Genomic DNA, 27,189 nt, shown 5'->3' on the forward strand with positions numbered 1-27,189 from the left:
CTTCATCTGTAAAGACAGAAACAAAAATAAAGATTAAAATTGAAACTACTTGCAAATCATTTGGCATAGAAACTGGAAGACATTAATCACTTAATGGACATCTGGCAAGACAAAAGGCCTCAACTGCCCTAATTCTAAAAATGAGGGGATGGAATGACTGATCTCCAAATCCCTCCCAACTTTGAAAAACTTTACTTTCAGCCTGTCAGTGCATCCACTTGACCATTAACCGATAAACCCTCCCACCCAGCCACACAACAGTTACCAAGCTCTTCCCTTGAACTAAGTATTCAAGATTGTAGGGATGCTAAGCTGAAAAAGATACAGTTCCTTTCTTCCAGAAGCTCAGAGTCCATGGTGGGGTAGGTGGAAGTGGATGGAGGTGGGTGAAAGGTGGAGGATGAACTGTTAAATGGTAATTGCAATGTGATTAGTGGCCGTGTGAATTCAGAGAATTTGAGGAGCATCTGCAGCAAAATTAAAGAACTACCTTAGAATCTTAATTCAGGTACTTACTAGCTGTATATCCTCAGTCAATTAACTTTTGTGCCTTATGCTCTATCTGTACAAGGGATCAATAATACCTACCCTGACTAGTATTAATAATGATTAAATAAAAATATAAAGCATTTGCTATACTGCCAGACTGATCATATGAACTCAATAAATGGCATTATTGAGTTATTCACATTAAAACTATTGTGTTAGTAAGAATATTAAAAAGGCTAGGCAAGTTAAAGGGCAATTTTTTTATCTTGAAGGTGAAGAGGGAGGGTTCGTGGAATTTCCCAAATGTGTTCACAGAATTTTAATACTGGGGAGAAGACAGGTAGCTTCCTGGTAGGAGGTAGAGTATATACAAAGGCACAAGAGTTTTGAAAAGTATGGAATGTTTCCAGGGCTCCAATTCATTATTCTGGGGCGAGACGACAGGTATGGGAAGGCAGTAAGGATGGAAAAAACAGATTGACAGGGGAACCAAGGAGGGGTGGGGTGATGTCCGTCCAGGGCAGAGAATTCTTCTTACATATTCTCAGCTTTTGGCATAACACCTGACCCATATGTTTAGAACGAATAATAAATGGAATACAGGTTAAGCAGCAGAGTTGAAGAAAGATTGCGGCCAAGCTGCTAAAAGTAAACATACTACAGTGAAAGAAACCCTTGGCTATGGAGTCCGGAGACCTAGAGCAGTATTTGATCTAAAAACCTAGTTTTTATACAGCCTCTACCACTTACCTGCGGTTAGGCCTCGGGCATATTACTGATACCTTGAGTCTCTATACCTGTAAAATGGGGTAACATCTACCATGCAAAATTACGTATTATCAAAGAGCCTGGCACTAGGAAAAGCACTCAGTATTGACGGCGGCTGCAGCTGCTAATTTTTCCTTTCGGCCTGTTTCGATTTTTGTGAAATGATAGAGTAGGAAGAGAGACACAACGTCTCATCCAGCGCTGAAAAGCCGTGCCCGATCTGCCAAGGACGAAAAGGGGAAAGACCCCGCCCGTCCGGCGCCACAGATCCTCAACGCGGGATGCAGTCCTGGGGCCTCCCCCTGGGTCGCCGCGCGATGGAGGGCGCCGTCGAAGCCAGGCTGTTACAGCGACGAAGCCTCGGCAGGCCGGCTGGAATACCGAGGAGAACTCCACCGAAAACCGGCCCACAGCACCACGCGATTTCCCTGGAGGCGATGCCTTGAAGAGAGCGAAGGGAGGGGAGCAGGAAGTAACGCGAGGCCGTGAGGAACCGGAAATGACCGCAGCACGCCGGAAGTACACTAGTTTCCAAGGCGACGGCGCTGCCAAGCTCCAGCCGGGAGGCGGGCCGCGGGCCGCTGGACGGCGAGTTCGAGGAGAGCGTAGCGCTGCAAACCAAGTCGGCGGCCTCCGCCTCAGCCACTGCGAGGGGAGGATAAGCCGCTGATAGGCCGTCGCGGGGAAAGAGGCCGCGAAAACGACAGCCACCGCCGCAGGGGCTCCGCGGGAAGAATAAGTGAAGACGGCCGCTTCTCCTGCAGTGGCTCGAGAAGGACGTGAAGGCAGCCACAGGGTCTCTTGGGAGGGCGTTAGGGCTGGTGGTGGCCACCACAGCAGCGGCTCTCGGGAGAGTGAGGGACCACGGCCACCGCCCCCGTGCCGCCTGCGCGGGACGGGGCGTCGGCGGCCGCGGCCTCAGCAGCCCTCGGGCGGGGGTGAGTGGAGTTTGCGGCTCCGCGGCCAGCGACCCCGCCGTGGTGGTCGGCCAGGACGCTGGCAGCTGCCGCGGCGGCTTCTGGGAGCCAAAGTGAAGAGGAGGCCTCGCGTTGCGGGCGAACAAGCGAGCGCCGCGGCGGCCCCCGGTCAAGCAACGACGCAGAAGACGGCAGCTGCCGCTGCAGTGGTTCGTCGGCCAGAGCAGCTGAAGACCGCCGCGGGAGCAGGAGCCCAGACTCAGCTCCTCCCCAGAGTCCCGGGAGTTGCACCATGCCTGGGGTGTCGGATTCAGCCCCCTCCAGCGCTCCTCTGGTGACAGCAACCCCGTGTGAGTCAGCCCACCTCTTCGGCCCTTGCCTTTGCCTCCTCTACTTTTCTAGCCCTTTCTTGCATTTCCCTTTCTCACCTTTCGCTTATTACCCCTACTTGCCCTTTTGTCAGTGGGTCGGCAAAGCTGTTCAGCCGTCCCCCTCTTCTCCCTCATTTCAGCTTTCCTCCTTCTCTTTCCATCTCCACCACCACCCTGAGACTTCTTGCCCTGGTTGACATCAGCTCTGGTTAAATCTTATGGACCCTTTTAAGTTCTTTCTTGACTTCTCCGCATCATTTGACCCTGTGGAGCTCTTTGCTAAGGTTTTGCTAAGGGTTTTTATAAGATCTGATTCCAATATAAGATGTGATTCCAGCCCTCGAGAAATGAACATTCTAACTGTGCAGAGGGGACACACATATAGATAAATAGTAGTACAGAGTTGCATTGATTATATGCCACAAGTTTGGTGAGTTGTTCTTGAAACAGGATCATGGAACTCCTGAAGTCAGGAATCATGCCTTGTTTTGTTTTCGTTTGTTGAGGAAATGTTCAGTTGAGCTACTTACTCTTTCCTGCCTCCACCAACTGTGCCTGTTCGTGCTTGGATTCATGTTTCATAATTCCATAAGTCTTCCATAAGCAATGAACTCTTTTGCTGTTTTTTTTTAAAGATTATTTATTTCTCTCCCCTTCCCCCCCCCCCCAGTTGTCTGTTCTCTGTGTCTATTTGCTGCGTCTTCTTTGTCCGCTTTTGTTGTTGTCAGTGGCACAGGAATCTGTGTTTCTTTGTTGCATCATCTGGCTGCACCACTCCTGGGCAGGCTGCACTTTCTTTCATGCTGGGCGGCTCTCTGCGTGGGGCTCCCCTGCTCGTGGGACACCCCTTCGTGGCAGGGCACTCCTTGCGCACATCACTGCGCATGGGCCAGCTCCACATGGGTCAAGGAGGCCCGGGGTTTGAACCATGGACCTCGCATGTGGTAGATGGATGCCCTAACCACTGGGCCAAGTCCACTGCCCCTGGCAATGAACTCTTGATGTTTGGAACATTGAATTATAAAACAGAATGCTAGAGTGTGAACTAAAAATCATCACCTGCCATTTCTTTCTTGTAGGGCAAATGAATTAGAAAGATAAGACAAATATTGATAATATATATATCAGTTAATAGCTGTAAGCTATTTTGATATCACTAGAATTGCACGCTTCCTAGTGTAGGGACTGTACATCCCCAGGGCCTGGCAAAGCGCCTCACATATAGTAGGTACTTAGTAAATACTAGCTGGTAAATGAAATGACAGGCTTTGTTATGGTTGACTTTAACTTCTTTTAGTATATCAGTTTTACTTTTTTTTTGTAATTTAATTTTTAAAAATTGATTATTCCCTCCTTGCGGCTTGTTCCTTTCTTTGCTGTCTCTTCTTTGTCCATTGGCTGCATGTTTTTTCTGTATCTGCTTATCCCCCTTTGTTGGGTCATCTTGCTGCACCAGCTGTCCGCGGTGCACGGGCCATCAGCTCTCTGTGGTGCACAGGCCATCAGCTCTCCACGGTGCATGGGCCAGCTTGTCTTCACAAGGAGGCCCTGGGACGCGAACCCAGGGCCTCCCATATGGTAGACGGGAGTCCAACTGATTCAGCCACAGCAGCTTCCCAGTTTTACTTGTTTTTAAAAGTTTTTCGTGGTTAACCTAGAGTTTGTGGTATACATTAAGTTTACTTTTCAAATAGCATTATACCTTTTCAAAGGGAGTGCTGGTACCATAAAACAATTCCTCCCTCCCATTCTTTATAAAATTGTTGTCATTCATTTCATTATTCATAAGCTATAATCACAAATATATTGTCACCATGATTACTTTTAACAAACATCTATTAAATATATTAACAAGAGAAATTATTTTACTTTACCTTCATTTATTCCTTCTCTGATGCATTTCTTTTTTTTTTTTTTTAACGTAGAGCTGAGTTTCTGACCTATCATTTTGCTTCTTCATGAAGAATTTCTTTTAACATTTCTTGTAGGGCAGGTCTGCTGGTGAAAACCCTTGGTTTTGTTTGTTTAAGAAACTATTTTCCTTCACTTTTTTTTTCTTCCCCTCCCCTTCCCCCACCCTGCTGTTTTTGCTGTTGGTGTCCATTCACTGTTATCTTCTGTGTCTATTTCTCTTTTTGTCTTCTCTTCTTATTTTTCTTCTCTAGGATTCATCCAGATTTGATCCTGGGGACCTCTGATGTGGAAGGAGTTTCCCTGTCAATTGTGCCACCTCAGTTCCTGATCTCTGGTTAGCCTCACCTTGACTCTCCCGTCCTCTCTCTTTTGTCACGTCATCATCTTGCTGCGTGACTCACTTGTGGAGGCACTGGCTCACTGCACGGGCACTTGGCTTGCTGCACCGGCACTCGGCTCATCATACAGGCACTTGGCTCACCACATGGGCACTTGTGGGCACTCAGCTCACTGTGTGGGTACTCGTTCACCACTTGGGCACTTGTGTGGGCACTCGGCTGACCACGTGGGCACTCGGCTCATGACATGGTACTCCCGCGGGCACTTGGCTCGCCACACAGGCACTCGTGTGGGCCCTCGGCTCACCATGTGGGCACTCGGCTTGCCACGCAGGTACCCACATGGGCGCTCAGCTTGCTACATGGGCACTCGGCTTGTCATGTGGGCATGCTTTCTCTTCTTCTTTTTTCACCAGGAGGCCCCAGGGATTGAACCCAGGTCCTCCCATATGGTAGGTGGAGGCCATATCACTTGAGCCACATCTGGTTCCCTTTTCCTTCAGTTTTGAAGGCTAATTTCACTGGATATAGAAATCTAGAAATAATGTGGGTTTTTTTTCCCTCATTTTTTTCTTCTTTCAACAATTTAAATATTTCACACTCTTCTTGTTTGCATGGTTTCTGATAATTCTTATCTCTTTCTTATGGAAGTACCTCCCCCCAACCCCTGGCAGCTTATTTCAAGATTTTCTCTTTGCCTTTGGTCTTCTACAGTTTTGTCTTCTCCTTTGTATGCCTAGTGTACTTCTTGATATCTGTCCTATTTTGTATTCTCTGATCTTTATGAATCTGTGTTTGGAATCTGTCATTTTTGAACCATTCTCAGCATTTATTACTTCAGATATTTCTTTTGCCCTGTATTCTCTTCTCCTGATATTCCAATTGTGTATATATTATACCTTTTGAAATTGTCCCTTGGTTCTAGATAATCTTTTTTTTTTTTTTTTAATTCTTTTTTCTCTTTTAAAATTCAGTTTGGAAAATTTCTGTTGACATCTCTTTAAGCTCACTGATTCTTTGGCCATGTCCATCTATTAATGAGGTCATAAAAGGTATTCTTCATTTCTGTTAGAGTATTTTTGATCTCTTGTATTTTCTTTTGCCTCTTTCTTAGAGTTTCCATCTCCCTGCTTGCATTACTCATCTGTTCTTGCATGTTGTCTACTTTGTTTGGGTTCTTATCGTATTAATCATAGTTATTTTAAGTTCCCTGTCTGTTAAGTGCAAAATCTGTGTCATATATGGATCTGGTTTTTATGCTTGCTTTGTCTTTTCAGACTGTGGTTTTTTCTGCCTTTTACCATGCTTTGTAATTTTGTGTTGAAAATCAGACATGATATATTGGGCAGTAGGAATTGAGGTAAATAGACTTTCGTTGTGAGGTTTTATGTTAATCTGGCCAGGGATTGAATGTTTAATGTTTGCTGTAATCATAAGTGCCAGAGGGTTAAATTCTTGCACTATCCTTTCTTTTGTCTCTGCTGTTTTCTTTTATTTTTTTAAAATTTATGTATTTCTTCCCATCCCATTGTTGTTTTTTACTTCCTGTGTCTGTTCATCTTCCTTGTTTCTTTAGGAGGCACTGGGAGCTGAACCCGGGACCTCCGATGTGGGAGGGAAATGCCTAGTTATTTGTGTCACCTCCTCTTGCTTTTATTGTATCTCTCATTATGTTTTTTCTTCTTCTGTCTCTTACTGTGTCAGCTTGCTGCCTTCTTTAGGAAGGCACCAGGATCCGAACCAGTGGCCTCCCTTGTGGTAGGTGGGAGCCCAGTCCCCTGAGCCACATCTGCGTCCCTCTGCTGTTGTCTTTGGGTTTCCCTGTGAACTCTTTCTTAAAAAGAATTATCCTTGCAGCTCTTTTAGTTGCAATCCACTTTTACTATACTGGAGTCCAATTGGTGTGGTGGTAAAGTAGGGGGGAAGAATGCATTCCATAATCTTATGATTAAATCTCAGTCTTGTAGTAGATTTGTTACCTGCACAACTGTTTCTAACCTTTTAAAAAAAAAATTTCACCTCCTTAGGTGAGACAGAAAGGCTAGAAGAGACTGGAGCTGGGTAATTGCCCTGCCCATGTGCACTAACACTGATAAAGTCTTTTTTACAGGATCCTTTGTTATGCAGAGTGCACGTACCCTGTGTATTTCAAATAGTTACTTTCCCCCTCCTGCTGGAGTCATAAAGTAAGTTTTCATGACTCTTAACAGTGATAACCTGGTGGGAGCTCTGGAGGTAAAATCCATGAAAGTGTAGGGGTCCTTCTGACTGTCAGTCCTCAGGAGTTTCTCAGTCATAGCCTAGTCAGCATTCAGCCCTAGCAGTTCCTCAAAATTACCATTTAAGTATTCCTACTGATTCTTTACTCTAGTGGCTTCTGCTCCAGGTAAACTGATCTGGGTTATTTCTCTATATTTACTTGTCTCTCCAGATTTTGGGGTAGTGGTTTGCTCTGAGACCTCAGTTCTCTGATGGGTCCAAGTAAAGTTGTTTTCAGTTTGCTCAACTTTTTCTTATAAGGATAGAAGTAATGACTTCCAAGCTCTTTACATAGTGGAACAGAAAGCAGAAGTCTGACTGAGATGTTAATCACGAACATCCTTGCAGTAAATTATTTGGAAAGCCAAAGTGGTATTCTCTTTAATTATCACTGTAGTCTTTTATTCCACAGTTGTGTAATATACTTTAAACTATTTGATTTGTTTTTTTAAACAGGCATCAGGAAGAAGGTGCATTTTTGTAGCTTGCAAGATGCAGTACGAGCTGGTGATGTAAAGCAGCTTTCAGAAATAGTGGAAAAAGGAGTTAGCATTAATGAAGTTGATGTTCTCCATAAATTTACCCCTTTACATTGGGCAGCACATTCTGGAAGCTTGGAGGTAAGAAGCTTTATAAATTTTTAAATTGTGCTAAGTTTATAGCTGTAGCAGTTTTGTAAATTCAGCAAACAGGGCTGAGCCCTTATACTAGGCACTGCAAATATTCTTTTCAATTCAGTCTAATATTTGGATGTTCTGGATACTGTGGCTTCATAACAAATTATCCAAAAACTTAGTGACAGGGAAGTGGACTTGGCCCAGTGGTTAGGGCATCCGTCTACCACATGGGAGGTCCTCGGTTCAAACCCTGGGCCTCCTTGACCCGTGTGGAGCTGGCCCACGCACAGTGCTGATATGCGCAAGGAGTGCTGTGCCATGCAGGGGTGTCCCCCGCGTAGGGGAGCCTCACACGCAAGGAGTGCACCCCGTAAAGAGAGCCGCCCAGCCTGAAAGAAAGTGCAGCCTGCCCAGGAATGGTGCCTCATACACAGAGAGCTGACACAAGATGACACAACAAAAAGAAGTACAGATTCCTGTGCCGGGTGACAACAGCAGAAGTGGACAAAGAAGAAGATGCAGCAAATAGACCCAGAGAACAGACAGCTGGGGTGGAGGGGGAAGGGGATAGAAATACATAAATTAAAAAAAAAACAAAAAAAACCTTAGTGACGTAAAACAACCATTTATTTATGCTCATGGCTGGTCTCGAATATCTGGTGATCAGTGCTGTCTGTAGGCTGGCACCTGAATTCCTCTCCATGTGAACCTTTCCATGTGGTCTCTTCACTTGGGCAGTTTGTGCTTCCTTACAACCAAGTGGCTAGTTCCAAGGCAGGCATCCTGAGAGAGCCAGGTGGAAGCCGCATTGCCTTTTGAAGTCATACAGTATCAATTTTGCTATCCTCGTATTACTATCTTATTATTATTATTATTTTTGTAAGAAGGAGCTATCTTCCATTTATTTCCAAGTCACTTTAAAAACAATTTATTACGAAAGTTTTACCAACATACAGGCAAGTACCCATCACCTAGACATAACATTTTGCCATATACGCCATTATCTTAATATTTTTTTTTGAAATCTTTTAAAGCAAATCACAGATATCATGATATTTCCTATTTAAATATTTTGTTTTGTGTTTCTAAAAACCATGGGCATTTTCATTCATAGCAGCAATTCTATGGCTCTGTGTAAAATTAGCAATGATTCCCTAATGTTATCTTTTTTTTTAAAAGATTTATTTATTTATTTCTCCTCCCCCATCTCCTCCCCACCATTATCTGCTCTCTTGTGTCTATTCACTGTGTGTGTTCCTCTTTGTCTGCTTGGATTCTCGTTGGTGGCACTGGAAATCTGTGCCTCTTTTGTTGTGTCATCTTGCTGCATCAGCTCTCCAAGTGTACAGTGACATACCTGGGCAGGCTGCACCTTTTTTGTTCGGGGTGGCTCTCCTTACAGGGTGTACTCCTTGCACGTGGGGCTCCCCTACGCGGGGGACACCCCTACGTGGCACAGCATTCCTTGCGCGCCTCAGCACAGCGCGTGGGCCAGCTCCACATGGGTCGAGGAAGCCCGGGGTTTGAACCCTGGAACTCCCCTGTGGTAGGTGGAAGCTCTATCAGTTGAGCCAAATCTGCTTCCCCCTAATGTTATCTTAAACCTGGTACAGATTTCCCAGATTGTCCCCAAAATATCTTTTTTAGTCAGTTGGTTCAAACTAGGTAGAAATCAAATTTGATGATTAATTCTCATAAGTCTCTTTTTTTGAAAGCAGTTTTGTCGAGACAAATTCACATACCATACAATCTATCCAAAGTGTATAATCAATGGCTTTTAGTATAATCAAAGTGTTGGGCATTAATCACCACAAAAAATTTAGAACAATTTCATGCTCTAAAAAGAAACTCCATACCCCTTAGCAGTCACTTCTCATTCCGTCTATCCTTCCTCAGCCCTACATCACCACTAATCTAATTCCATTTTTATAAATTGATTTATATTTATGTTTTATATAAATGGAATTGCACAATATGAAGTACTGTGTGTCTGGTTTCTTTCACTTAGAATAACTTTTTTTTTTTGCCTGCTATTAGCATCTTATAACATTAACATAAATAACATCTGTTCAGTTTCAAATAAAAACAGTCTTGTATATGCAATATTACCCTTATTTGTATTTCACATGAGGTTTCACTATGCTGTACAGTCCCATGTTACATTTTTTAGCTTTAATGTACATGACCATAGACATCCTTTCAACCCGTCATACCCATGTAATAATAGCTCTGCTAGTTACAAACATTTTGTGTTGGCTTTCATCTTTTCTATTAATTTCTGAAGATTAACATACAAACTTTTTACCAATTCTGCACAAGTTAACCCTCAGCTTTCCATTCCCTAACCTCATTCTATTTTCTTGTGACCCCTATTCAAGTTATTAAACCCATGAGTTTATATAATGTATTTAGTTTATAATAGCACAATCATAAATTGTTTGTCCTTTTGGGTCTGTCTTGCTTCACTCAACATAAAGTCCTCCAGGTTCGTTCATGTTGCCATATGCTTCATGACTTCATTTCTTTTTATAGCTGCATAATATTCCACTTTGTGTATATGCCATAATTTGTTTATTCATTCATTGGTTGATGGACACCTGGGTTGTTTCCATCTTTTGGTAATTGTGAATAATGCTGCTATGAATATCTGTGCACATGTCTGTTCATGTCACTGCTCTCAGTTCTTCTGGGTAGGTACCCAGTGGTGGTATTGCAGGATTACGTGGCAAAACTATAATCATCTTCTTTAGGAACTTCCAAACAGTCCTCCACAGTAGCTGTGCCATTCTACATTCCCACCAACAGTGAATAAGTATTCCTTTCTCTCCAGATCCTCTCCAACAATTGTAGTTTTCTGTCTTTTTAATAGTCCATTCTAATAGGTGTGAAATGATATCTCATTGTAGCTTTGATTTTCGTTTTCCTATTCGCTAGTGATGTTGAACGTTTTTTCGTTTGTTTTTTTGCCATTTGTATTTCTTCTTTGGACAAATTTCTATCCAAATCTTCTGCCAATTTTTTAATTGGGTCATTCTTCTTTTAGTTGTTGAGTTGTATGATCTTTTTCTATATCATGGATATTAAACCCTTATTGGATATGTGATTTCCAAATATATTCTCCCACTTGAGTAAACAGCCTTTTCACCCTTTTAACAGAGTCCGTTGTGGGACAAAAGTGTGTAATTTTGAGGAGGTCCCATTTATCTTTTTTTTTTTCTTTTTTTGTTCATGCCTGAGTGTTTGATCCAAGAAGCTATCAGCTCCCACAAGATCTTTTTTTTTTTTTTTGTCTTTATTCATTTTTTAAAAATTACATTAAAAAAATATGAGGTCCCCACATACCCCCCCACCCCTCTCACCCCACTACTCCCCCCATAGCAACATTCTCCTCCATCATCATGAGACATTCATTACATTTGGTGAATACATCTCTGAGCATCGCTGCACCTCATGGTCAGTGGTCCACATCATAGCCCACACTCTCCCACGTTCCATCCAGTGGGCCATGGGAGGACCTACAATGTCCGGTAATTGTCCCTGCAGCACCACCCAGGACAACTCCAAATCCCGAAAACGCCTCCACATCTCATCTCTTCCTCCCATTCCCCACACCCAGCAACCACCATGGCCCCTTTCTCCACACCAATGCCACATTTTCTTCGATTACTAATCACAATAGTTCATGAATAGAATATCAGTAAGTCCACTCTAATCCATATTCTATTCCTCCATCCTGTGGACCTTGGATTGGTTGTGTCCATTCCACATCTATGTCAAGAGGGGGCTTAGATTCCACATGGATGCTGGATGCAATCCTCCTGCTTTCAGTTGTAGGCACTCTTGGCTCCATGGTGTGGTGGTTGACCTTCTTCACCTCCATGTTAGCTGAGTGGGGTAAGTCCAATAAACCAGAGTGTAGGAGCTGAAGTCTGTTGAGGCTCAGGGCCTGACTATCATATGATCAGTCCAGAGATTCAGATCCCCTGGGTATATATTAAACCCCAGCACCAACTATAATTCTAGTAAAGTAACAGGAAAAGCTTGGGAAAAGAGATCACATCTGAGTCCAGCTCCATCACACAGAAGCACCAACTCCAAAGAAGGGCCAATTGACATGGCGCTGAACTCCATCTGATATGACCATAAACCTGTGGGTCTCTGTAGCCCTCAGAAGAACCAATACCCGGGGTTGTATCTACTTTATCTGTCTCTGGGACTCTGCTCAGGTGTTCATAAGGGCAACCGCTCTGATAACCTCCCGGCTCTTTTTTAGAGACTCATAGCCATATAAACTCATTTGTCCTTTCCATTTCCCCCTAGATTTAGGTCAAAAAGCATTTTTAACTCCTGTTATTATATGTAGACAGAGATATTCTGCTGGTCCGAGTTGAACCTTTTATTCAAGGTCATTTTCTAGTTATATCATCAGCTGGTACTTGGTATTGATCCCTCGGCACCAGGGAGGTTCATCCCTGGGAGTCACGTCCCATGCTGAGGGGAAGGCAACAAATTTACATGCTGACTTAGAGACTGCATGGCTTAGAGACTGGCCACATTTGAGCTACACGGAGGCTCTCCGGAAGTAACTCTTAGGCACACTGCTGCTCTAGGCCTTGTTCTTATTTCAGGTGCACAGGCTCACAAGCATAGTCATTAGTATCAGGGGCTCATTGTTGGACTTTCATTCTTTTTTGGTCTTTGCCGTTGCACTTGGGGGATTGTTGCTGTTCCTTTAGGGACTGTGATAGAGCTCCCCTGGCTAGGAACTCAGCACTCCCTCAGTTGTTTTTAATTGTTTCCACTATGAAAATATCCACACATTTTTATGTACCTTAGATATATGCCTTGTAGAACTCCCTGCCAACGGTGTATCCCCTGTCAATAACATCCCACACCAGTATTCCTCCGCTGCCATTGTTGGACCTCTCTGTGATCCCGAACTTGCTAAAAAGTGAAGCCCAATATATTGCCAGGTTCCCTTAATAGTAAAATGGAATATAGCAATGAATTTAAAGGTTAGATATAGAATACATATTAATTTGGAAAAATTCTATATCCTATCATTTTCTTTTCTTTTTCCTAATAAGCTTATCTTCACATGAGTTTTAGATCACAGTAATTCATATACACAATATACAGTACTCCCACATATCCAACATAAAACATTTTCCTTTCCACAGCAATGATCTTTTAACATATGCATACCATATTTACTGAAACTGATGTACAGATATTGAGACAATAGCTTTCAAACAAGGTAACATTTGTGTTTACATTGTGGTTTATATTTTAGACTATACAATTTTCTACATTTTTAGTTATCTTATGTTTTACATTATGATTTACATTTTAGCCTATTAGCCCCTATATATTTTTGGTGTAATTTTACATGTCTTATATCCACCCTTGTGTACTCTTGGGAAACACTTCTATTGCCCACATAGTTACATTGGTTTCATCTATTCAATACCTATTTCCTCCTCCCCTTAGGGCCCACAGTGGCAGTCAATCTTCATTTCTTGAAGAGCCATGTTCAGAGATACTTGCAACAGTGTTGAGGGCTTGGCATGCTCAACTGCCCTAATGCCCTGGGAGCCACCATTTCTCTTGAGAGATACAGTTCCCTCTATTTGATGGCTTCAGTCCTCCCCAGGATGTGGATATACCTTCACTCTCATTATATGCGTCTCTACCCAATGATATAACCCACTCTGGCAAAATGAGCATTCACATATTCCCTCGGAGTCTGTCCTGCATCAGATTATCCCCTTTAAGTATCTTAAACAGGTAACTTTCCTTATTATATTTTTGAAAAGGTTTTCTCAGCATTATACTCTCAACGAACACCTGATGATCTCCTATGTTCGTATGTTGTCCCACCCCCCAATTTCTTGGGCAATATTGCCCATCCTCCCGTCCCTAGCCCCTCTCAAGCCTGCAAAGTCCCACCCAAAGGTAACCCTATGCCCCCATTTTATCCCTTCCTTATACACATAATTACCTCCAGTTTATCATAGATTTCACCCATGTAGATGTCAGCTTACATCCTTCCTCTACCTTCCAATTTCCTATAAGCCTATCATCCAATCTTTAGCTCTCTGAGGCAGCTTGGTTTACTTATTTCATATCATTGAGGTCATGTAGTATTTGTCCTTCAATGCCTGGGTTGCTTCACTCAACATAAGGTTCTCAAGATTCATCCATGTTATCACGTGTGTTTGTAGTGTATTTGTTCTTAAAGCTGAGTAGTATTACATTGTATGTATATACCACATTTTATTTATCCATTCATCGGTTGGTGGGCATTTGGGTTGATTCCAGCTTTTGACAATAGTGAACAATGCTGCTTTGAACATTGGTGTGCATACATCTGTTGTGTCCTTGTTTTCAGTTCTGCCATCTTTCATATGGCAAATCTATGGTTAGTTTTTTGAGAAACCGCCAAACTGTCCTCCAGAATGGTTGGATCCTTCTGCATTCCCACCAGCAGTGGATGAGTGTTCCCCTTTCTTCACATCCTCTCCAGCATTTGTATTCTTCTGTTTTTTTCATAGCTGCCAATCTTATGGGAGTAAGATGGTATCTCATTGTAGTTTTGATTTGCATTTCCCTGATAGCTAGAGATTTGGAGCATTTTTTCATGTGCTTTTTAGCCATTTGGTATTTCTTCTTTGGAGAAGTGTCTGTTTAAATCTTCTTCCCATTTTTTCAATGGGTTGTTTATCTTTTTATTTCCAAGAAATAGGAGTTCTTTATATATGCAAATTATAAGTCTCCTATCCGATATATGATTACCAAATATTTTCTCCCATTGTGTAGGCTCCCTTTTCACTTTATTGAGAAACTGCTTTGAGGTGCAGAAGGCTTTAATTTTGAGGAAGTCCCATTTTTCTATTTGTTCTTTTGCTGCTCGTGCTTTTGGTGTGAAGTTCATGAAGCCATTTCCTATTACAAGGTCTTGTATATGCTTCCCTACACTGCTTTCCAAAGTCTTTATGGTCTTGGCTCTTATATTTAGGTCTTTGATCCATCTTGAGTTGATTTTTGTATAAGGTGTGAGATGGTAATCCTCTTTTATTCTTTTACATATGGCTATCCAGTTCTCCAGGCACCATTTGTTGAATAGGCCATTCTCTCCCAGTTGAGAGGGTTTGGTGGTTTTATCGAATATTATATGGCTATACATATGAGGATCTATATCAGAACTCCCAATTCGGTTCCATTGGTCTGTGTGTCTCTCCTTATGCCAATACCATGCTGTATTCACTACTGTAGCTTTGTAGTAGTTTTTTTTTTTTTCTTTTGAGAAGGAAAAATGGTTTATTGACGGCTGGCCGGACTCGGGAGCTTTCTGTTTCAATCCCAAGCCCCAAACAAGACTTTCGAGTTTCTTTTATACAGAGAAGAAAGGTAAAATAATCCCTTTGTTTCAGTTCTCAATAGGCTTGAATTAGCATATATATCTTCCACATCTTAGGTAAGCTTTTAGTATGGACTTCATACATTCTGGATAAGCTTTTAGCATATTTTGTTTGCATTTCCCCTGAATACTTAAAGTTTATAGACTTTGCATTGTTAAACTGTTTCCTGGGACTGGAGTCATTGCCATGGTCACCAAGGGCAGGACTGCAGCCTCTTACGGTTTCATACCCACAAGTCAGACAGCTTAGGCTATCTCTGAAGAGACAAAGAGCCTCCCACCCATAGCCCACGTCATTTCCCCCCTTTGCCAAAGATTAACTTGCTAAGCTTTGGCATAATTATTGTTGGAGCTATGAGGTGGATGGCTGTTTGTTGTTTTGATTGATTATTTATCAATCTTTAGTGTAGCATCCAGGACTGTTTTTAGAAATTTAGAAGTTTTCATTCTGGACAGCAGAATGGGGCGGAGGCCCCCTGCAGTCATCCTGGGGCCACCGGCGCTCACATGAATTTCCAGTCAGGTTCCAGATCCATCTATTAATTTTATTTTACCCTTAAAGTGTTTACATCTTTAATTTAAAAGAGGTACTGAAGGGAGATGATCTCTTTTCTGTAACTGCTTTCTGCTGGTCATGGGCTGTAATCCTTGCCTAATAAGGTGTAAAACTCTTGTTTTATTTTAACTGGAGGAAGATGGATCTGGTATTCTGTACGAAGTTGGATGAAGTCTTCATATGGTTAATAAGATGTTCATTTTGAAAGAAACAAACTTAGTGAAAAATTTGGAATACCTTCTTCTAAAAGAGGACACTGGACCACAGAGGCAGACAAGGTCAGGTGCTTACAAAGATGGCACTCCTTCTTAAAAGCTGGTGGGAACAGCATATATATACTTTTTAAAGTTATCTTTAGAGAGAAATTGCAACAGACACTTAGCTTTGTATGAAGACACATCCAGGCTGTTCAATGATTGGCACTCAAGCGCTCCGTCAGATGTTCCTGGTGAACTGGCAGTCCCTGGGCAACTATCTTCATTCAGGATTAGCACACCAAGTTGGAAATTCCCTTAGTTTTCAGAGTATCCTGGTATTATGGCTCCACTTAGCATGTTCTTCCTGCAGTGAGCAAGTCGCAGCATCATTAATCCTGCAGAGATTTTCCAGTATTGTACTAGTCTGGTGCGTAGTGCTCTCTGGCACTATGGAGCAGTGCCAGTCTGGAGGCGATATCCATTGTACCTTGGCTGTACTGAGTCATCATTGGCTGCTGCAGGAGTTTGAAACTGCAGCGTAGTTTCCATCGACTGCAGGAGCAGAACCAGAGGCTGATATAGCAAATATTTTTAATTGAGGGATCAGTGACCAGCCTAGCCAATACCTCACATGGAGAGGCAACCTGCAATGTATTCAAGGCCTTCTTCCATGTTTGGAGTTCTTTTTTGTTCCCAAAATCTTTCTCTTCAGACCTTCCATTGCCCTCAATTTTTGTTGGGAAGATTCTTGTGGACCCCACATTGTTTCTGGATTAAATTTAATCCAGGGGCACCCAGATTTGGGGTTCACCCGAGTCCTCCCATGTTCCTCGGCGATTTGGAAGGGGCAGCAAAATGCTACCATCTCTGGTCTTCATTTGCAGTCCTGCTGCGGTCGCCAAAAATGTTGTAGAATTTGAGAGAGGTTCAATTATTTGCGTATAGAGAGGCCAGGACTCAGGAATGATTTTGAGAAGGGAAAATGGTTTATTGATGGCCGGACGGACTCGGGAGCTTTCTGTTTCAATCCTGAGCCTGCAGTATGTTTTGAAGTCAGGTAGTGTGATTCCTCAAATTTCATTTTTCTTTTTCAATATGTTTTTGGCTATTCGGGGCCTCTGTCCTTTCCAAATAAATTTGATAGTTGGTTTCTATAGTTTATTAAAGAATACTGTGTTCATTTTTATTGGGATTGCATTGAATGTGTAGATCAGTTTTGGTAGGATAGACATCTTAATAATATTTAGTCTTCCTATCCACGAACAGGGAATATTCTTCCATTTATTTAGATCTTCTTTGATTTCCTTGAATAGTCTTGTGTAGTTCTCTGTGATTAAGTTTTTTACATCTTTAAATTTATTCCTAGGTATTTTATTTTTTTATTGACTATTGTAAATGGTATTTGTTTCTTGATTTCCTCCTGATCTTGCTCATTATTGTTGTACAGAAATGCTACTGATTTTTGCGCATTGCTCTTATAACCTGCGACTTTACTGAACTCATTTATGAGTTCTAGATGCTTTGTTGTAGATCTCTCAGGGTTTTCTACGTATAGGATCATGTCATCTGCAAATAATGAAATTTTGACTTCTTCCTTTCCAATTTTAATGCCTTTTATATCTGGTTCTTGCCTCAGCGCTCGAGCAAGTACTTCTAAGACAATGTTAAATAGAAGGGGAGAGAGTGGGCATCCTTGTCTTGTTCCTGATCATAGAGGGAAGGATTTTAGGATTTCACCATTGTAAATTATGTTGGCTGTGGGTTTTTCATATATACTCTTTATCACGTTCAAAAAATTTTTTTGTATTCCAATCCTTTGTAGTGTTTTTATCAAGAAAGGGTGCTGTATTTTGTCAAATGCTTTTTCTGCATCTATTGATATAACCATGTGATTTTTTTCCTTCAATCTGTTTATATGGTGTATTACATTGATTGATTTTCTTACGTTGAACCATCCTTGCATACCCGGAATGAATCCCACTTGGTCATGGTGTATAATTTGTTTAATGTGTTGTTGAATATGGTTAGCAAGTATTTTGTTGAGGATTTTTGCATCTAGGTTCATTAGAGAAATTGGTCTGTAATTTTCCTTTCTTGTGGTGTCTTTGTTTGGCTTTGGTACTAGGGTAATGTTGGCATCATAGAATGAGTTAGATAATGTTCCTTCTGTTTCGATTTTTTGGAAGAGTTTCAGCAGGATTGGTGTTAGTTCTTTCTGGTGTGTTTTGTAGAATTCACCTGTGAAGCTGTCTGGCCCTGGGCTCTTCTTAGTTGGGAGATTTTTAATGACTGATTCTATCTCTTTGCTTGTGATTGGTTTGTCGAGATCATCAATTTCTTCTTTCGTCAATACAGGCTGCGTGTGTGTTTCTAGGAATTTGTCCATTTCCTCTGAATTGTCATTTTTGTTGGAATATAGTTTTTCAAAGTATCCTCTTATGATAGTCTTTATTTCTGTGGGGTCAGTGGTGATAGCTCCTTTCTCATTTCTTATTTTGTGTATTTGCATCTTCTCTTTTTCTTTGTTAGTCTCGCTAAAGGTTTGTCAATTTTGTTGATCTTCTCAAAAAACAAGCTCTTGGTCTTGTTTATCTTTTCAAGTGCTTTCTTATTTTCTATTTCAGGATTTTGTTTTTGATTGTCTTTGTGTTAAGGGTCTTCTTTGAGAGTTGGTTTCTCTTATTCTAAATCTTTAGAATTGTCTATGTTTGAGAAAAATGAAAGAGAAAAATAAAGGAAGAAAAAAATTAAAAAATAAAAAAGGGAAAAAATGAAAAAAATATGGAAGATAAATAAAGAAAATATAAAAGAAAAAGACAGGAGTAATAGGAAATAAATAAGAAATGAAGGAAAAGAGGAAAAGGAAGAAAGACAAAAAAATAGAGAAGAGAGTGAAAAAGAATGGGAAATAAAAAGAGGGTCTCTGGAATCAGATGTGGCTCAAGCAATTAAGCTCTCGCCTAACACACGGGAGATCCCTGATTCAGTTCCCGGTGCTTCCTAAAGAAGACAGGAAGCTGGCAGATGGGCAGGCATGGCAAGCTGAGGCAACAAGAGACCAAAGAATAAAAACATAATGAGAGACACAAAGCAGGGAGCAGAGGTTCCTGGTGCTTCCTAAATAAGATGAGCAAGACAACGAGATGATACTACAGGAAGGCGCAGCAAGCTGACACAAGATGATGCAACAAGAGACACAAGAAGAAAAAAGCATAATGAGAGAGACAAAAAGCAGGGAATGGAGGTGGTTCAAGCAATTAGGCACCTCCGTCTCACATCAGAGGCCCTGGATTCAGTTCCTGGTGCCTCCTAAAGATACAGGGGAGACAGACACAGCAAGTGAAAACAACAAGGGCGTAAGGAGAAAGTAATAAATGATAATAAAAAATATAAATTTTTTTTTTTTTTTTTTTTTTTTTAAAGATTTATTTATTTATTTTAATTTCCCCCCCTCCCCTGGTTGTCTGTTCTTGGTGTCTATTTGCTGCGTCTTGTTTCTTTGTCCGCTTTTGTTGTCGTCAGCGGCACGGGAAATGTGGGCGGCGCCATTCCTGGGCAGGCTGCTCTTTCTTTTCACGCTGGGCGGCTTTCCTCACGGGCGCACTCCTTGCGCGTGGGGCTCCCCCACGCGGGGGACACCCTTGCGTGGCACGGCACTCCTTGCGCGCATCAGCGCTGCGCATGGCCAGCTCCACACGGGTCAAGGAGGCCCGGGGTTTGAACCGCGGACCTCCCATATGGTAGACGGACGCCCTAACCACTGGGCCAAAGTCCGTTTCCCAAATATAAATCTTTAAAAAAAAAAAGGGCCTCCCTTTCAGGCAGAGGCTTCCAGCGAGGCTCCCTGCTGTCAGCCACCTGTGCTGGCCAGTCAGTCCTCCTAGTCATGCCTGGCTGCAGGTATCAGGATGAGGAAGCAGAGGAAAAGAAAGGAACAAGCAAAAAACAAAAACGAGAAAACACAGCTGGACCTTCCTCTGAGGCCACCGGGGACCAACTAGGCTACCCCTTTTGTCTGTCTATGCTTGCCAATCAGGTACCCATGTGAGGAAAGGGAGAGGAGAGAAGAAAGAAGAAACCCCAGCCGGTCCTCCCTCTCAGGCCACAAGCAACCAGCTAGCCTCTCCTCTGCTGCCCGTGCCTGCCAACCAATCACCCTGCTGCCTGCCCCTCTCCAGGTACCTGGGCGAGAAAAGGGAGAACGAAAAGGAAAAAAAGCTGTGAATGGCCCTCCCTCTGAGCCAGGCATCTCCTAGTTCCCCCTCACAGGCGGGTCTCCTGCTCCTGCCGCTCCTCAGGGCACCCTGCCCTGTCCTGGTCACCTGCGGCTCCCTTCCTCCCCTGGGCCTGTCTGGGCCGCCTCTCTCCAGCCACCCTCTGTGATCGCCCCCACAGGTTCCTGTATGCTCCGCAAGCCTGCCTGTCTTCCCGCAGCTTCTGAAGGAGTGCAGCCTGCCGTTCCCTCCTCTGCCACTTGGATCTCCCAGCAACTTACTTTTTACAAAAATAAAAACAAAACAAAACTGCCTTATTAGGCATTTTCTGTGTCCATATATGTGTATTCACCTCATTCTTGTAAGTTTCTGCATAGTATTCCATGGGATTGGTGAACATTTAGATCATTTCTAGTTTTTCACTATTACAGAATGCCAGTTGGACATCTTTATAATGTATACCTTTGTGCACTTGAGTATTTTTAGAACAGATTTTTGAAATGGAATTTGCAAGGTCAAAAGAGTATAGGTATATATACAATTTAACTTTAAAAAAAATTACAGGTGTAATTTATTGAGTACCTACTATGTGCCAGCACTGTGTTAGGTGAGTTACCACACTATTTCTAATATTCTGTTATGTCACATTTCAGTTTTCTTAATTTCTTTATCAACTTTGTTCATCAATAACGGTATTAATAACTGAAATGCATCTTAGCTCATGTATTCCATAAAGTTGGTCTCAAAGACAACTTCAAATATTTCCTCACTTGAAATGGGGAGAGAGCAGGAGGGGAAATATAAAATCTCCAGAATACCTAAAGACTTGAGACTTTCTTGGCATGCCTGGTGTTATCTGCATGCTTATTCAGAAATCCCCAGCTTGTACAAAGTCAAGGACTTAAGATCAGCACTCTGTCAGTCTCAGAGACCACATGTGGCAGCCTTTGTTTCTCAAGGTCCTACACAGTGGTTACTGTCCATTTAGGTAGTTAATCCCTGCTTGCTAATACCTTAACTCTAAGCCTTGATCCCTGCAATCCCTTCCAGCTATCCGAAGGGGAAAGCAGGAGGAGGGTGGGTAGCCGGTGCAGGTGCGGTGGGGGAGGCCCAGGTGACAGCAGGTGAGAGGTGGTGCGGATGGGGAAGTGAGTTTGGGGTGGTGAGGCTATTACTCATTCGGTCCCATGGCTGCGGGTGCTTGTGAGCAGACCTTATGTCCTCTCTTTCGGTCCAGCTGAAATTCAGTTGAATCGCAGTCACTTCCCATTGCGGTGGGCCTGAGGAATACTTGTCCCTCTTTTATTTAGCAAAATATTTTTGCTGTATTTTTGAAACGTGACAAATCAGATTCTTTTATATAGCAAAAATATTTTACTTGTTTATAGTACCACCAATAGTGTATGAGAATGACAATTCCCCCCCTCAACCTGGCCATCACTGGATATTGCTGGCCTTTTTAATTTTTGTTATTTTGTAGGTTTAAAACATTTTATTTTTCAGGAGTTAGCACTGCTCACACTCCAAAGTCACCTGGACTTCTTTTTCTTCTTCCTTATTTTTTTTACTTTTTAACATTTATTTTATTTATTTCTCCCCACCCCTTGTTTTTCACTTGCAAAGTCTGTTCATCTCCCTAGTTCTTTAGGAGACACCAGGAGCCAAACCCAGGACCTCTGATAAGGGAAGGAGGTGTCTAATCAGTTAAGCCACCTCCACTCCCTTCTTCTTCCTTATTATAGCTTTTCATGTAGTATATATTTTTGTTTGTCTTTTATCTGTCTTTTCTCAGTAAACATGACTGCCATGAGAGCAGAAGGTTTGTTTAGTGCTTAGCATGTAATAAAGCTCTACATAAATGTGTAATGAATAAATGAATGACATGTGATTGTTAATGAAGTTGAGCTTCCCCCCCATATTTTGACTCATTAATCTTCATGACAGTAAATGATATATAAACAGTAGCCTTTGCAAATAAATGATGTGGCTTTGACTGATGTGACAATGTATCCCAATGATCTCAGCAATTCTTTTAGAGAAAAAGAGACTTCTTGAAGGTAGAATCTATAAGCTTGAATGTATAAAGATGGTAGCACCATATGTGGCACAGAGTATTAGTTGGCTATTTAAAAGTCTTAAGATGTATATAAGTCCCCTCCTTTTCCTTCTTTTCATAAACCACTTATTTTTTAGAGAGTGTCATTGGAATGAAAAGTTTTGATTTGATATAGAAAGCTCTTAACTCATTGGAAGATTTATGGCAGAGGTTGTAAACTGGTGGTCATTGAGTGACTTTGTCTCACAGATGTATTTTATTTTCCTTGCACATTATCAGTCCTGCAGGATATTTGCCAACATTGGATCTGAGTTTTCCTTACAACTGGCTGGAATTCGGTAGTATCTACACCTTATAGACAAGGAATGTGGTCTCCAGTTTGCCTTAGTTCCCACTATTCCCTATTGTTTACCCAACAGTGAGATCAAGTGTTGGTTACCATTTATTATTACCCTTGTGCTTTTGTTTTTCTTAAACCTGGTTCCTCCCATACACTTACGATGATTTTTAGACTGCAGTGGGCATTTCATCTTATTAGACTAAATTTAAAAGATAGTAAGATGTTTGAAAGTCATAATCACTTGTTCACATGGCTGTTTCCTTAATTTAGTGTCTTCATTGGCTGCTTTGGCATGGAGCTGATATCACACGAGTAACTGTGAAAGGTTGGACAGCAGCTCACATAGCTGCAATCAGAGGTCAGGATGCTTGTATGCAGGTAATAATGTTAGCTACATTGTCTTTTTATTGAGTTATACTTTAGCAAAGTACTTGAGTTGTTATAATTATTCTAATTATTTTATACCATATAGTTATATGTTCGAAACAAGAACTTACAGGAATCCATGACTCAAGTATTTTGGTACCAATTATCTGTTTAAATAAATGGTATGAGACCTTTTATGTGATGGTATGAGATTCTTTTTTGTGATGAAATGGTTTTCTGTCTGAGTTTTTTTGTGGGCTGTCTTGTCACTCCCAGATACCTCTTTTATAGTTTGTCATTCCTGAAATTCCTTATTTAATCCTGGCCAGAGTAACACATTAATATTTGGCAGGATATAGTTTATTAGAGTAACTAGATGTAATGAATTTACAAAATAGACGAAGTTGGAGGAATACAAAATCATATAAGCAATTAGTCTCTGCCTGTAAGAAGCTGAGATTCTGTTTGGAGTGACAAGACCTCTGTCCAGTGAGTTATGGAACAGTATAGGCACAGTCTATGATTAAACTTATAATTAAAAGTATAGATGAAAAGAACTGTAGAAATTAGGAGGACATGGAAGAATCATAAAAGGCGGACGTAAAACTTGAGCTAAGCCTAGAAGAATGGTTAATTTTAAAGAGGGTACTAATGAGAAAGTATTGCAGGTGGGAAACGTATTAGGGGAAAATAAAAATAATGGTTGTCATTTATTGAACATTTATTATATACCAGTCACAGCCTGCCATGCATCATGCGTGAATCCTTTGTGTCCTTTTCATAGATGGAATATAAGTTTCAGAGCCAGTATTTGAACCTAGACTTTGTCCTGTTAACCTCTATGATATACTTCTGTGTGAATGTACCTAATTGGAAAAATGAGATGTTTCAGGGAATATATAATTATCTGAGTTTGACTGAGTGTAGGTGGTTTGGAGTGTGGTCTGTCATGAGCTAAATTTGGATAGGTCAGACTTGTAAAATGTCTTAGAAGTAGAATAAAGAATTGAGAGTCATGGCCCAATGGATAGGGCGTCTGCTTACCACTTGGGAGGTCTGCAGTTCAAACCCCGGGCCTCCTTGATCCGTGTGGAGCTGGCCCATGCGCAGTGCTGATGTGTGCAAGGAGTGCCATGCCACACAGGGGTGTCCCCGCGTAGGTGACCCCCACGAAGGAGTGTGCCCTGTAAGGAGAGCCTCCCAGTGCGAAAGAAAGTGCAGCCTGCCTAGGAATGGTGCCGCACACATGGAGAATTGACACAACAAGATGATGCAACAAGAAGAAACACAGATTGCCGGTGCTGCTGATAGAAGTAGTCACAGAAGAACACACAGTGAATGGACACAGAGAGCAGACAACTGGGGGGGTGCGGGAGGGGGAAGGGGAGAGAAATTAAAAAAAAGAAAGAAAAAAAATTTAGAGTCAATTGTATAGGAAAGAGAGTTTTTATATACACACCAAGACACATAAATATAAATATACTTATGTTTCAGTTTCCTACGGCTGCTGCCACAAATTACTACAAACTGGGTTGTATAACACAACAGGAATTTATCTTCTCACCCTTGGGGAGGCTAGAAGTCTGAAATCAAGGTGTCAGCAGGGCCCTGCTCCGTTGGGGTCCGTGGGGAATAATCTGTCTCATGCCTCCTCCAGCTTCTGGAGGTTCCCTGGCAATCCATGATGTTTTTGCCTCAGTCTTCACATAGTGTTCTCCCTGGAGTCTCGCCTTGTCTCTCCATCTGTTTCTAACTTTCCTCTTATAAGGACAACAGTCATGTTGGATTAAGGATCTACCCTACTCCGGGATTACCTCGTTTAACTTGCCTAATTCCATCTGTAATGACTCTATTTCCAAATAAAGTCACATTCTGAAGTAGTGTGGATTAGGACTTCAACATATATTTTGAAGGTAAATAATTAAATCCATAATATGTATGTGTGTATATATATAAATATGTGTCAGTATATATGTATGTACACGCATGCATACATACACATTTATGTATATTGACAGGGGAATGAGGTAATGAAATTCATATTCCAGGAAATTATTCTAGCAAGATTAACTGGAGGCAAAAAGGCCAGCTAGAAGACTTGCTATACTCACTAACTAGAGCCGGCAAGCTTAAGTAGTGGCATTAGAAAAGAAAATGATTCAAGACATCTTGCAAAGCAGGCATTGACAGAGTATGGTGAGAATTTAAAGTTTTGAGTCAGAATGAGAGATAATTATGACTCCATAGATAGAAATGGAGAAATCAGGCAGGGGAGGTTTGGGGAAAGGTGTTGAGTTGAGTTTGGCACAGTTGAGTTTACGATGCCTGTAGGTTATCTAGATGCAGAAGGTCAAGGCAGTTGAAAAGAGGACCACAGACAAAGATTTCAGGAGGTTACAGATAAGAGAGAATAGACAAAGAGTATAGAGTGTTGAGGATTGAAGTTTGAAGAATGTTAGTAGTTGGGATGGGAAGAAGCAGAGAAATGAGTATTCATTTCAGAGAAGGAACGTTCGAGGGATGGAAGAGTAAGGGCTCTGCAAATGAAAGAAGTTTATTCTAAGAAAGTCGGCAAAGTGTCAGATGTAGGAGAAAACTAAGGTGCATAAAGCTTGTGGAAAGGCTGTCAAACTCAGTGGATGAGAGCTCTTTACTGGGGAAGGTTGGGTGTATTTCTCTGCATGGTAGGGATGGTAGATAGATTTGGAGTTGAGGTGTTGAGGTGTTAATTTGAGAGGCTAGGCAGTGAAAGGAAGGAGAAAAGACAACCATAATTTTAGGGGACATCAGGGTCAGATGAAGCTTTACCTGATGCTTTCCAAACATTAGATTAAGCCACTTCCTCTGCCTTCCCTTCTTCAAAGTGATCCCTTCTTAGAACTTTTGAAGTGCTTTTTGAACTATATAGTTGTTGATTATCAAAGATTTCTTTGTATAGTTGATTATCTTTGTCTCTGAGTATGTTTGATGATTTATCTTCGTATTCTTCATAGTGACTTTTACACAGTAGCACTCAATATCGTTTATGATGATTATAGACTAGTTAGTTAATGGTAATCAGACAAAATTATAGAGAATAGTCTTCTTAAAACTCTTGATAGGAATTATGACTGAGTTTCCTTTGCTGAGATACTGGTAAATAAAGGCTGGTTAAAGAAGAAGAAGAAAGGCCCAGTGAACAAAATCTTAAAAATATTAAGACTAATTCTTTTGAACCAGCTACTCTATTACATAGAAGTGCTGTGTATGATAGAACCCACATTTAGAAACTGGGCCACTTGTAAATTCAGAAAGAATTCCTTAAGTACAGTTATAAACTTGATTAGAAGCTTAGAACTGATTACTTAAATAATGAAATCATCTTATTGTGTTCAAATCCAGTTATTAAAAGTTCTGCTTTTGAAAGAGTAGAAATTTAAATTTCAGTTTTATTACTTAGCATTAAAGTATTTAATTTGGGGGTTGCTAATCTGTACTTATGAAAAGTATGCCTTATATAAGCTCAAATCAGAATGTGTAATCAGGTATCATAAATGTCTCTAGGCAATGTTCAAAAAGACCTCAAGCGTTTTCTTAGAATAAGCTAAGAATTTCCCTTATTTTGCCTGTAGCACAGAGTCCAAATGTAATAATTCAGCTATGGATTAAGACATTGCCTACTTTCAGATAATCCACATCTGCATTTGTAATTGCACATCTATGCTTATGTAAACACAGATTCTTATTTCTCTATTTTTAGGCTCTTATGATCAATGGAGCAAATCTTTCGGCCCAGGATGATCATGGATGTACTCCTTTACACCTTGCTGCCACTCATGGACATTCTTTCACTTTGCAAATAATGCTTCGAAGTGGAGTGGTGAGGGATTCCTGTTTAGATGTGAGAGTGTGTAATCATACAGATGGAATAGCATTTTATAGTCCAGTTATCTCTTCACTTTTTGAACCCCTTATGTGACTTTGGGGAAGTAATGTAATCATTCACTTTAATATGTCCATCTTTTTTTTTTATTTTATTTTTTGTCTTTATTTTTTAACATTACATTGAAAAAGTATGAGGTCCCCATATACCACCCCCCCTCACCCTAATCCTCCCCCCATAACAACAACCTCCTCCATCATCATGAGACATTCATTGCACTTGGTAAAGTATATCCATCTTTTAACATGGGACAGTTATTCAGATGAACTTCAGAACAATTCAGATTAATCTTTCAAGAAAGCAGTTTAGTACAAAACATTTCACAGGCTTTGGGTTCTTCATGTTAGTTCAGAGATTAAGTGGGAAGATACTGAATCTTTCAAACAAATCTTAACCAGGTTATTATAAACCTTTATGATTTTCTGGGTGTTTACTTGTGTGTTTC

General features: G+C 41.3%; 1 protein-coding gene across 8 annotated transcripts in view; it reads left to right on the forward strand.

Moving 5' to 3' along the window:
* The first annotated feature begins 1,780 nt into the window (after positions 1-1,780).
* The window catches only part of ANKRD42 (ankyrin repeat domain 42), a 96,147-nt gene continuing 70,738 nt past the window's right edge, over positions 1,781-27,189 (forward strand). For 4 of the 8 annotated variants that reach the window (XM_023583239.3, XM_023583240.3, XM_071218295.1 and 1 more), the window contains exons 1-4: positions 1,781-2,524; positions 7,513-7,676; positions 22,727-22,834; positions 26,562-26,708. In XM_023583239.3, the coding sequence (XP_023439007.2) occupies positions 2,467-2,524; positions 7,513-7,676; positions 22,727-22,834; positions 26,562-26,708 (477 nt within the window). In that variant the 5' untranslated portion in view covers positions 1,781-2,466. Of the gene's footprint in view, positions 2,525-7,512; positions 7,677-19,882; positions 20,025-22,726; positions 22,835-26,561; positions 26,709-27,189 lie in introns of all 8 variants that reach the window. The other 4 variants (XM_004473861.5, XM_058306071.2, XM_071218293.1 and 1 more) reach the window with 3 other exon arrangements.

Source organism: Dasypus novemcinctus, chromosome 10, assembly GCF_030445035.2.
Source record: "Dasypus novemcinctus isolate mDasNov1 chromosome 10, mDasNov1.1.hap2, whole genome shotgun sequence".
In the NCBI taxonomy this organism is placed as follows: Eukaryota; Metazoa; Chordata; class Mammalia; order Cingulata; family Dasypodidae; genus Dasypus; species Dasypus novemcinctus.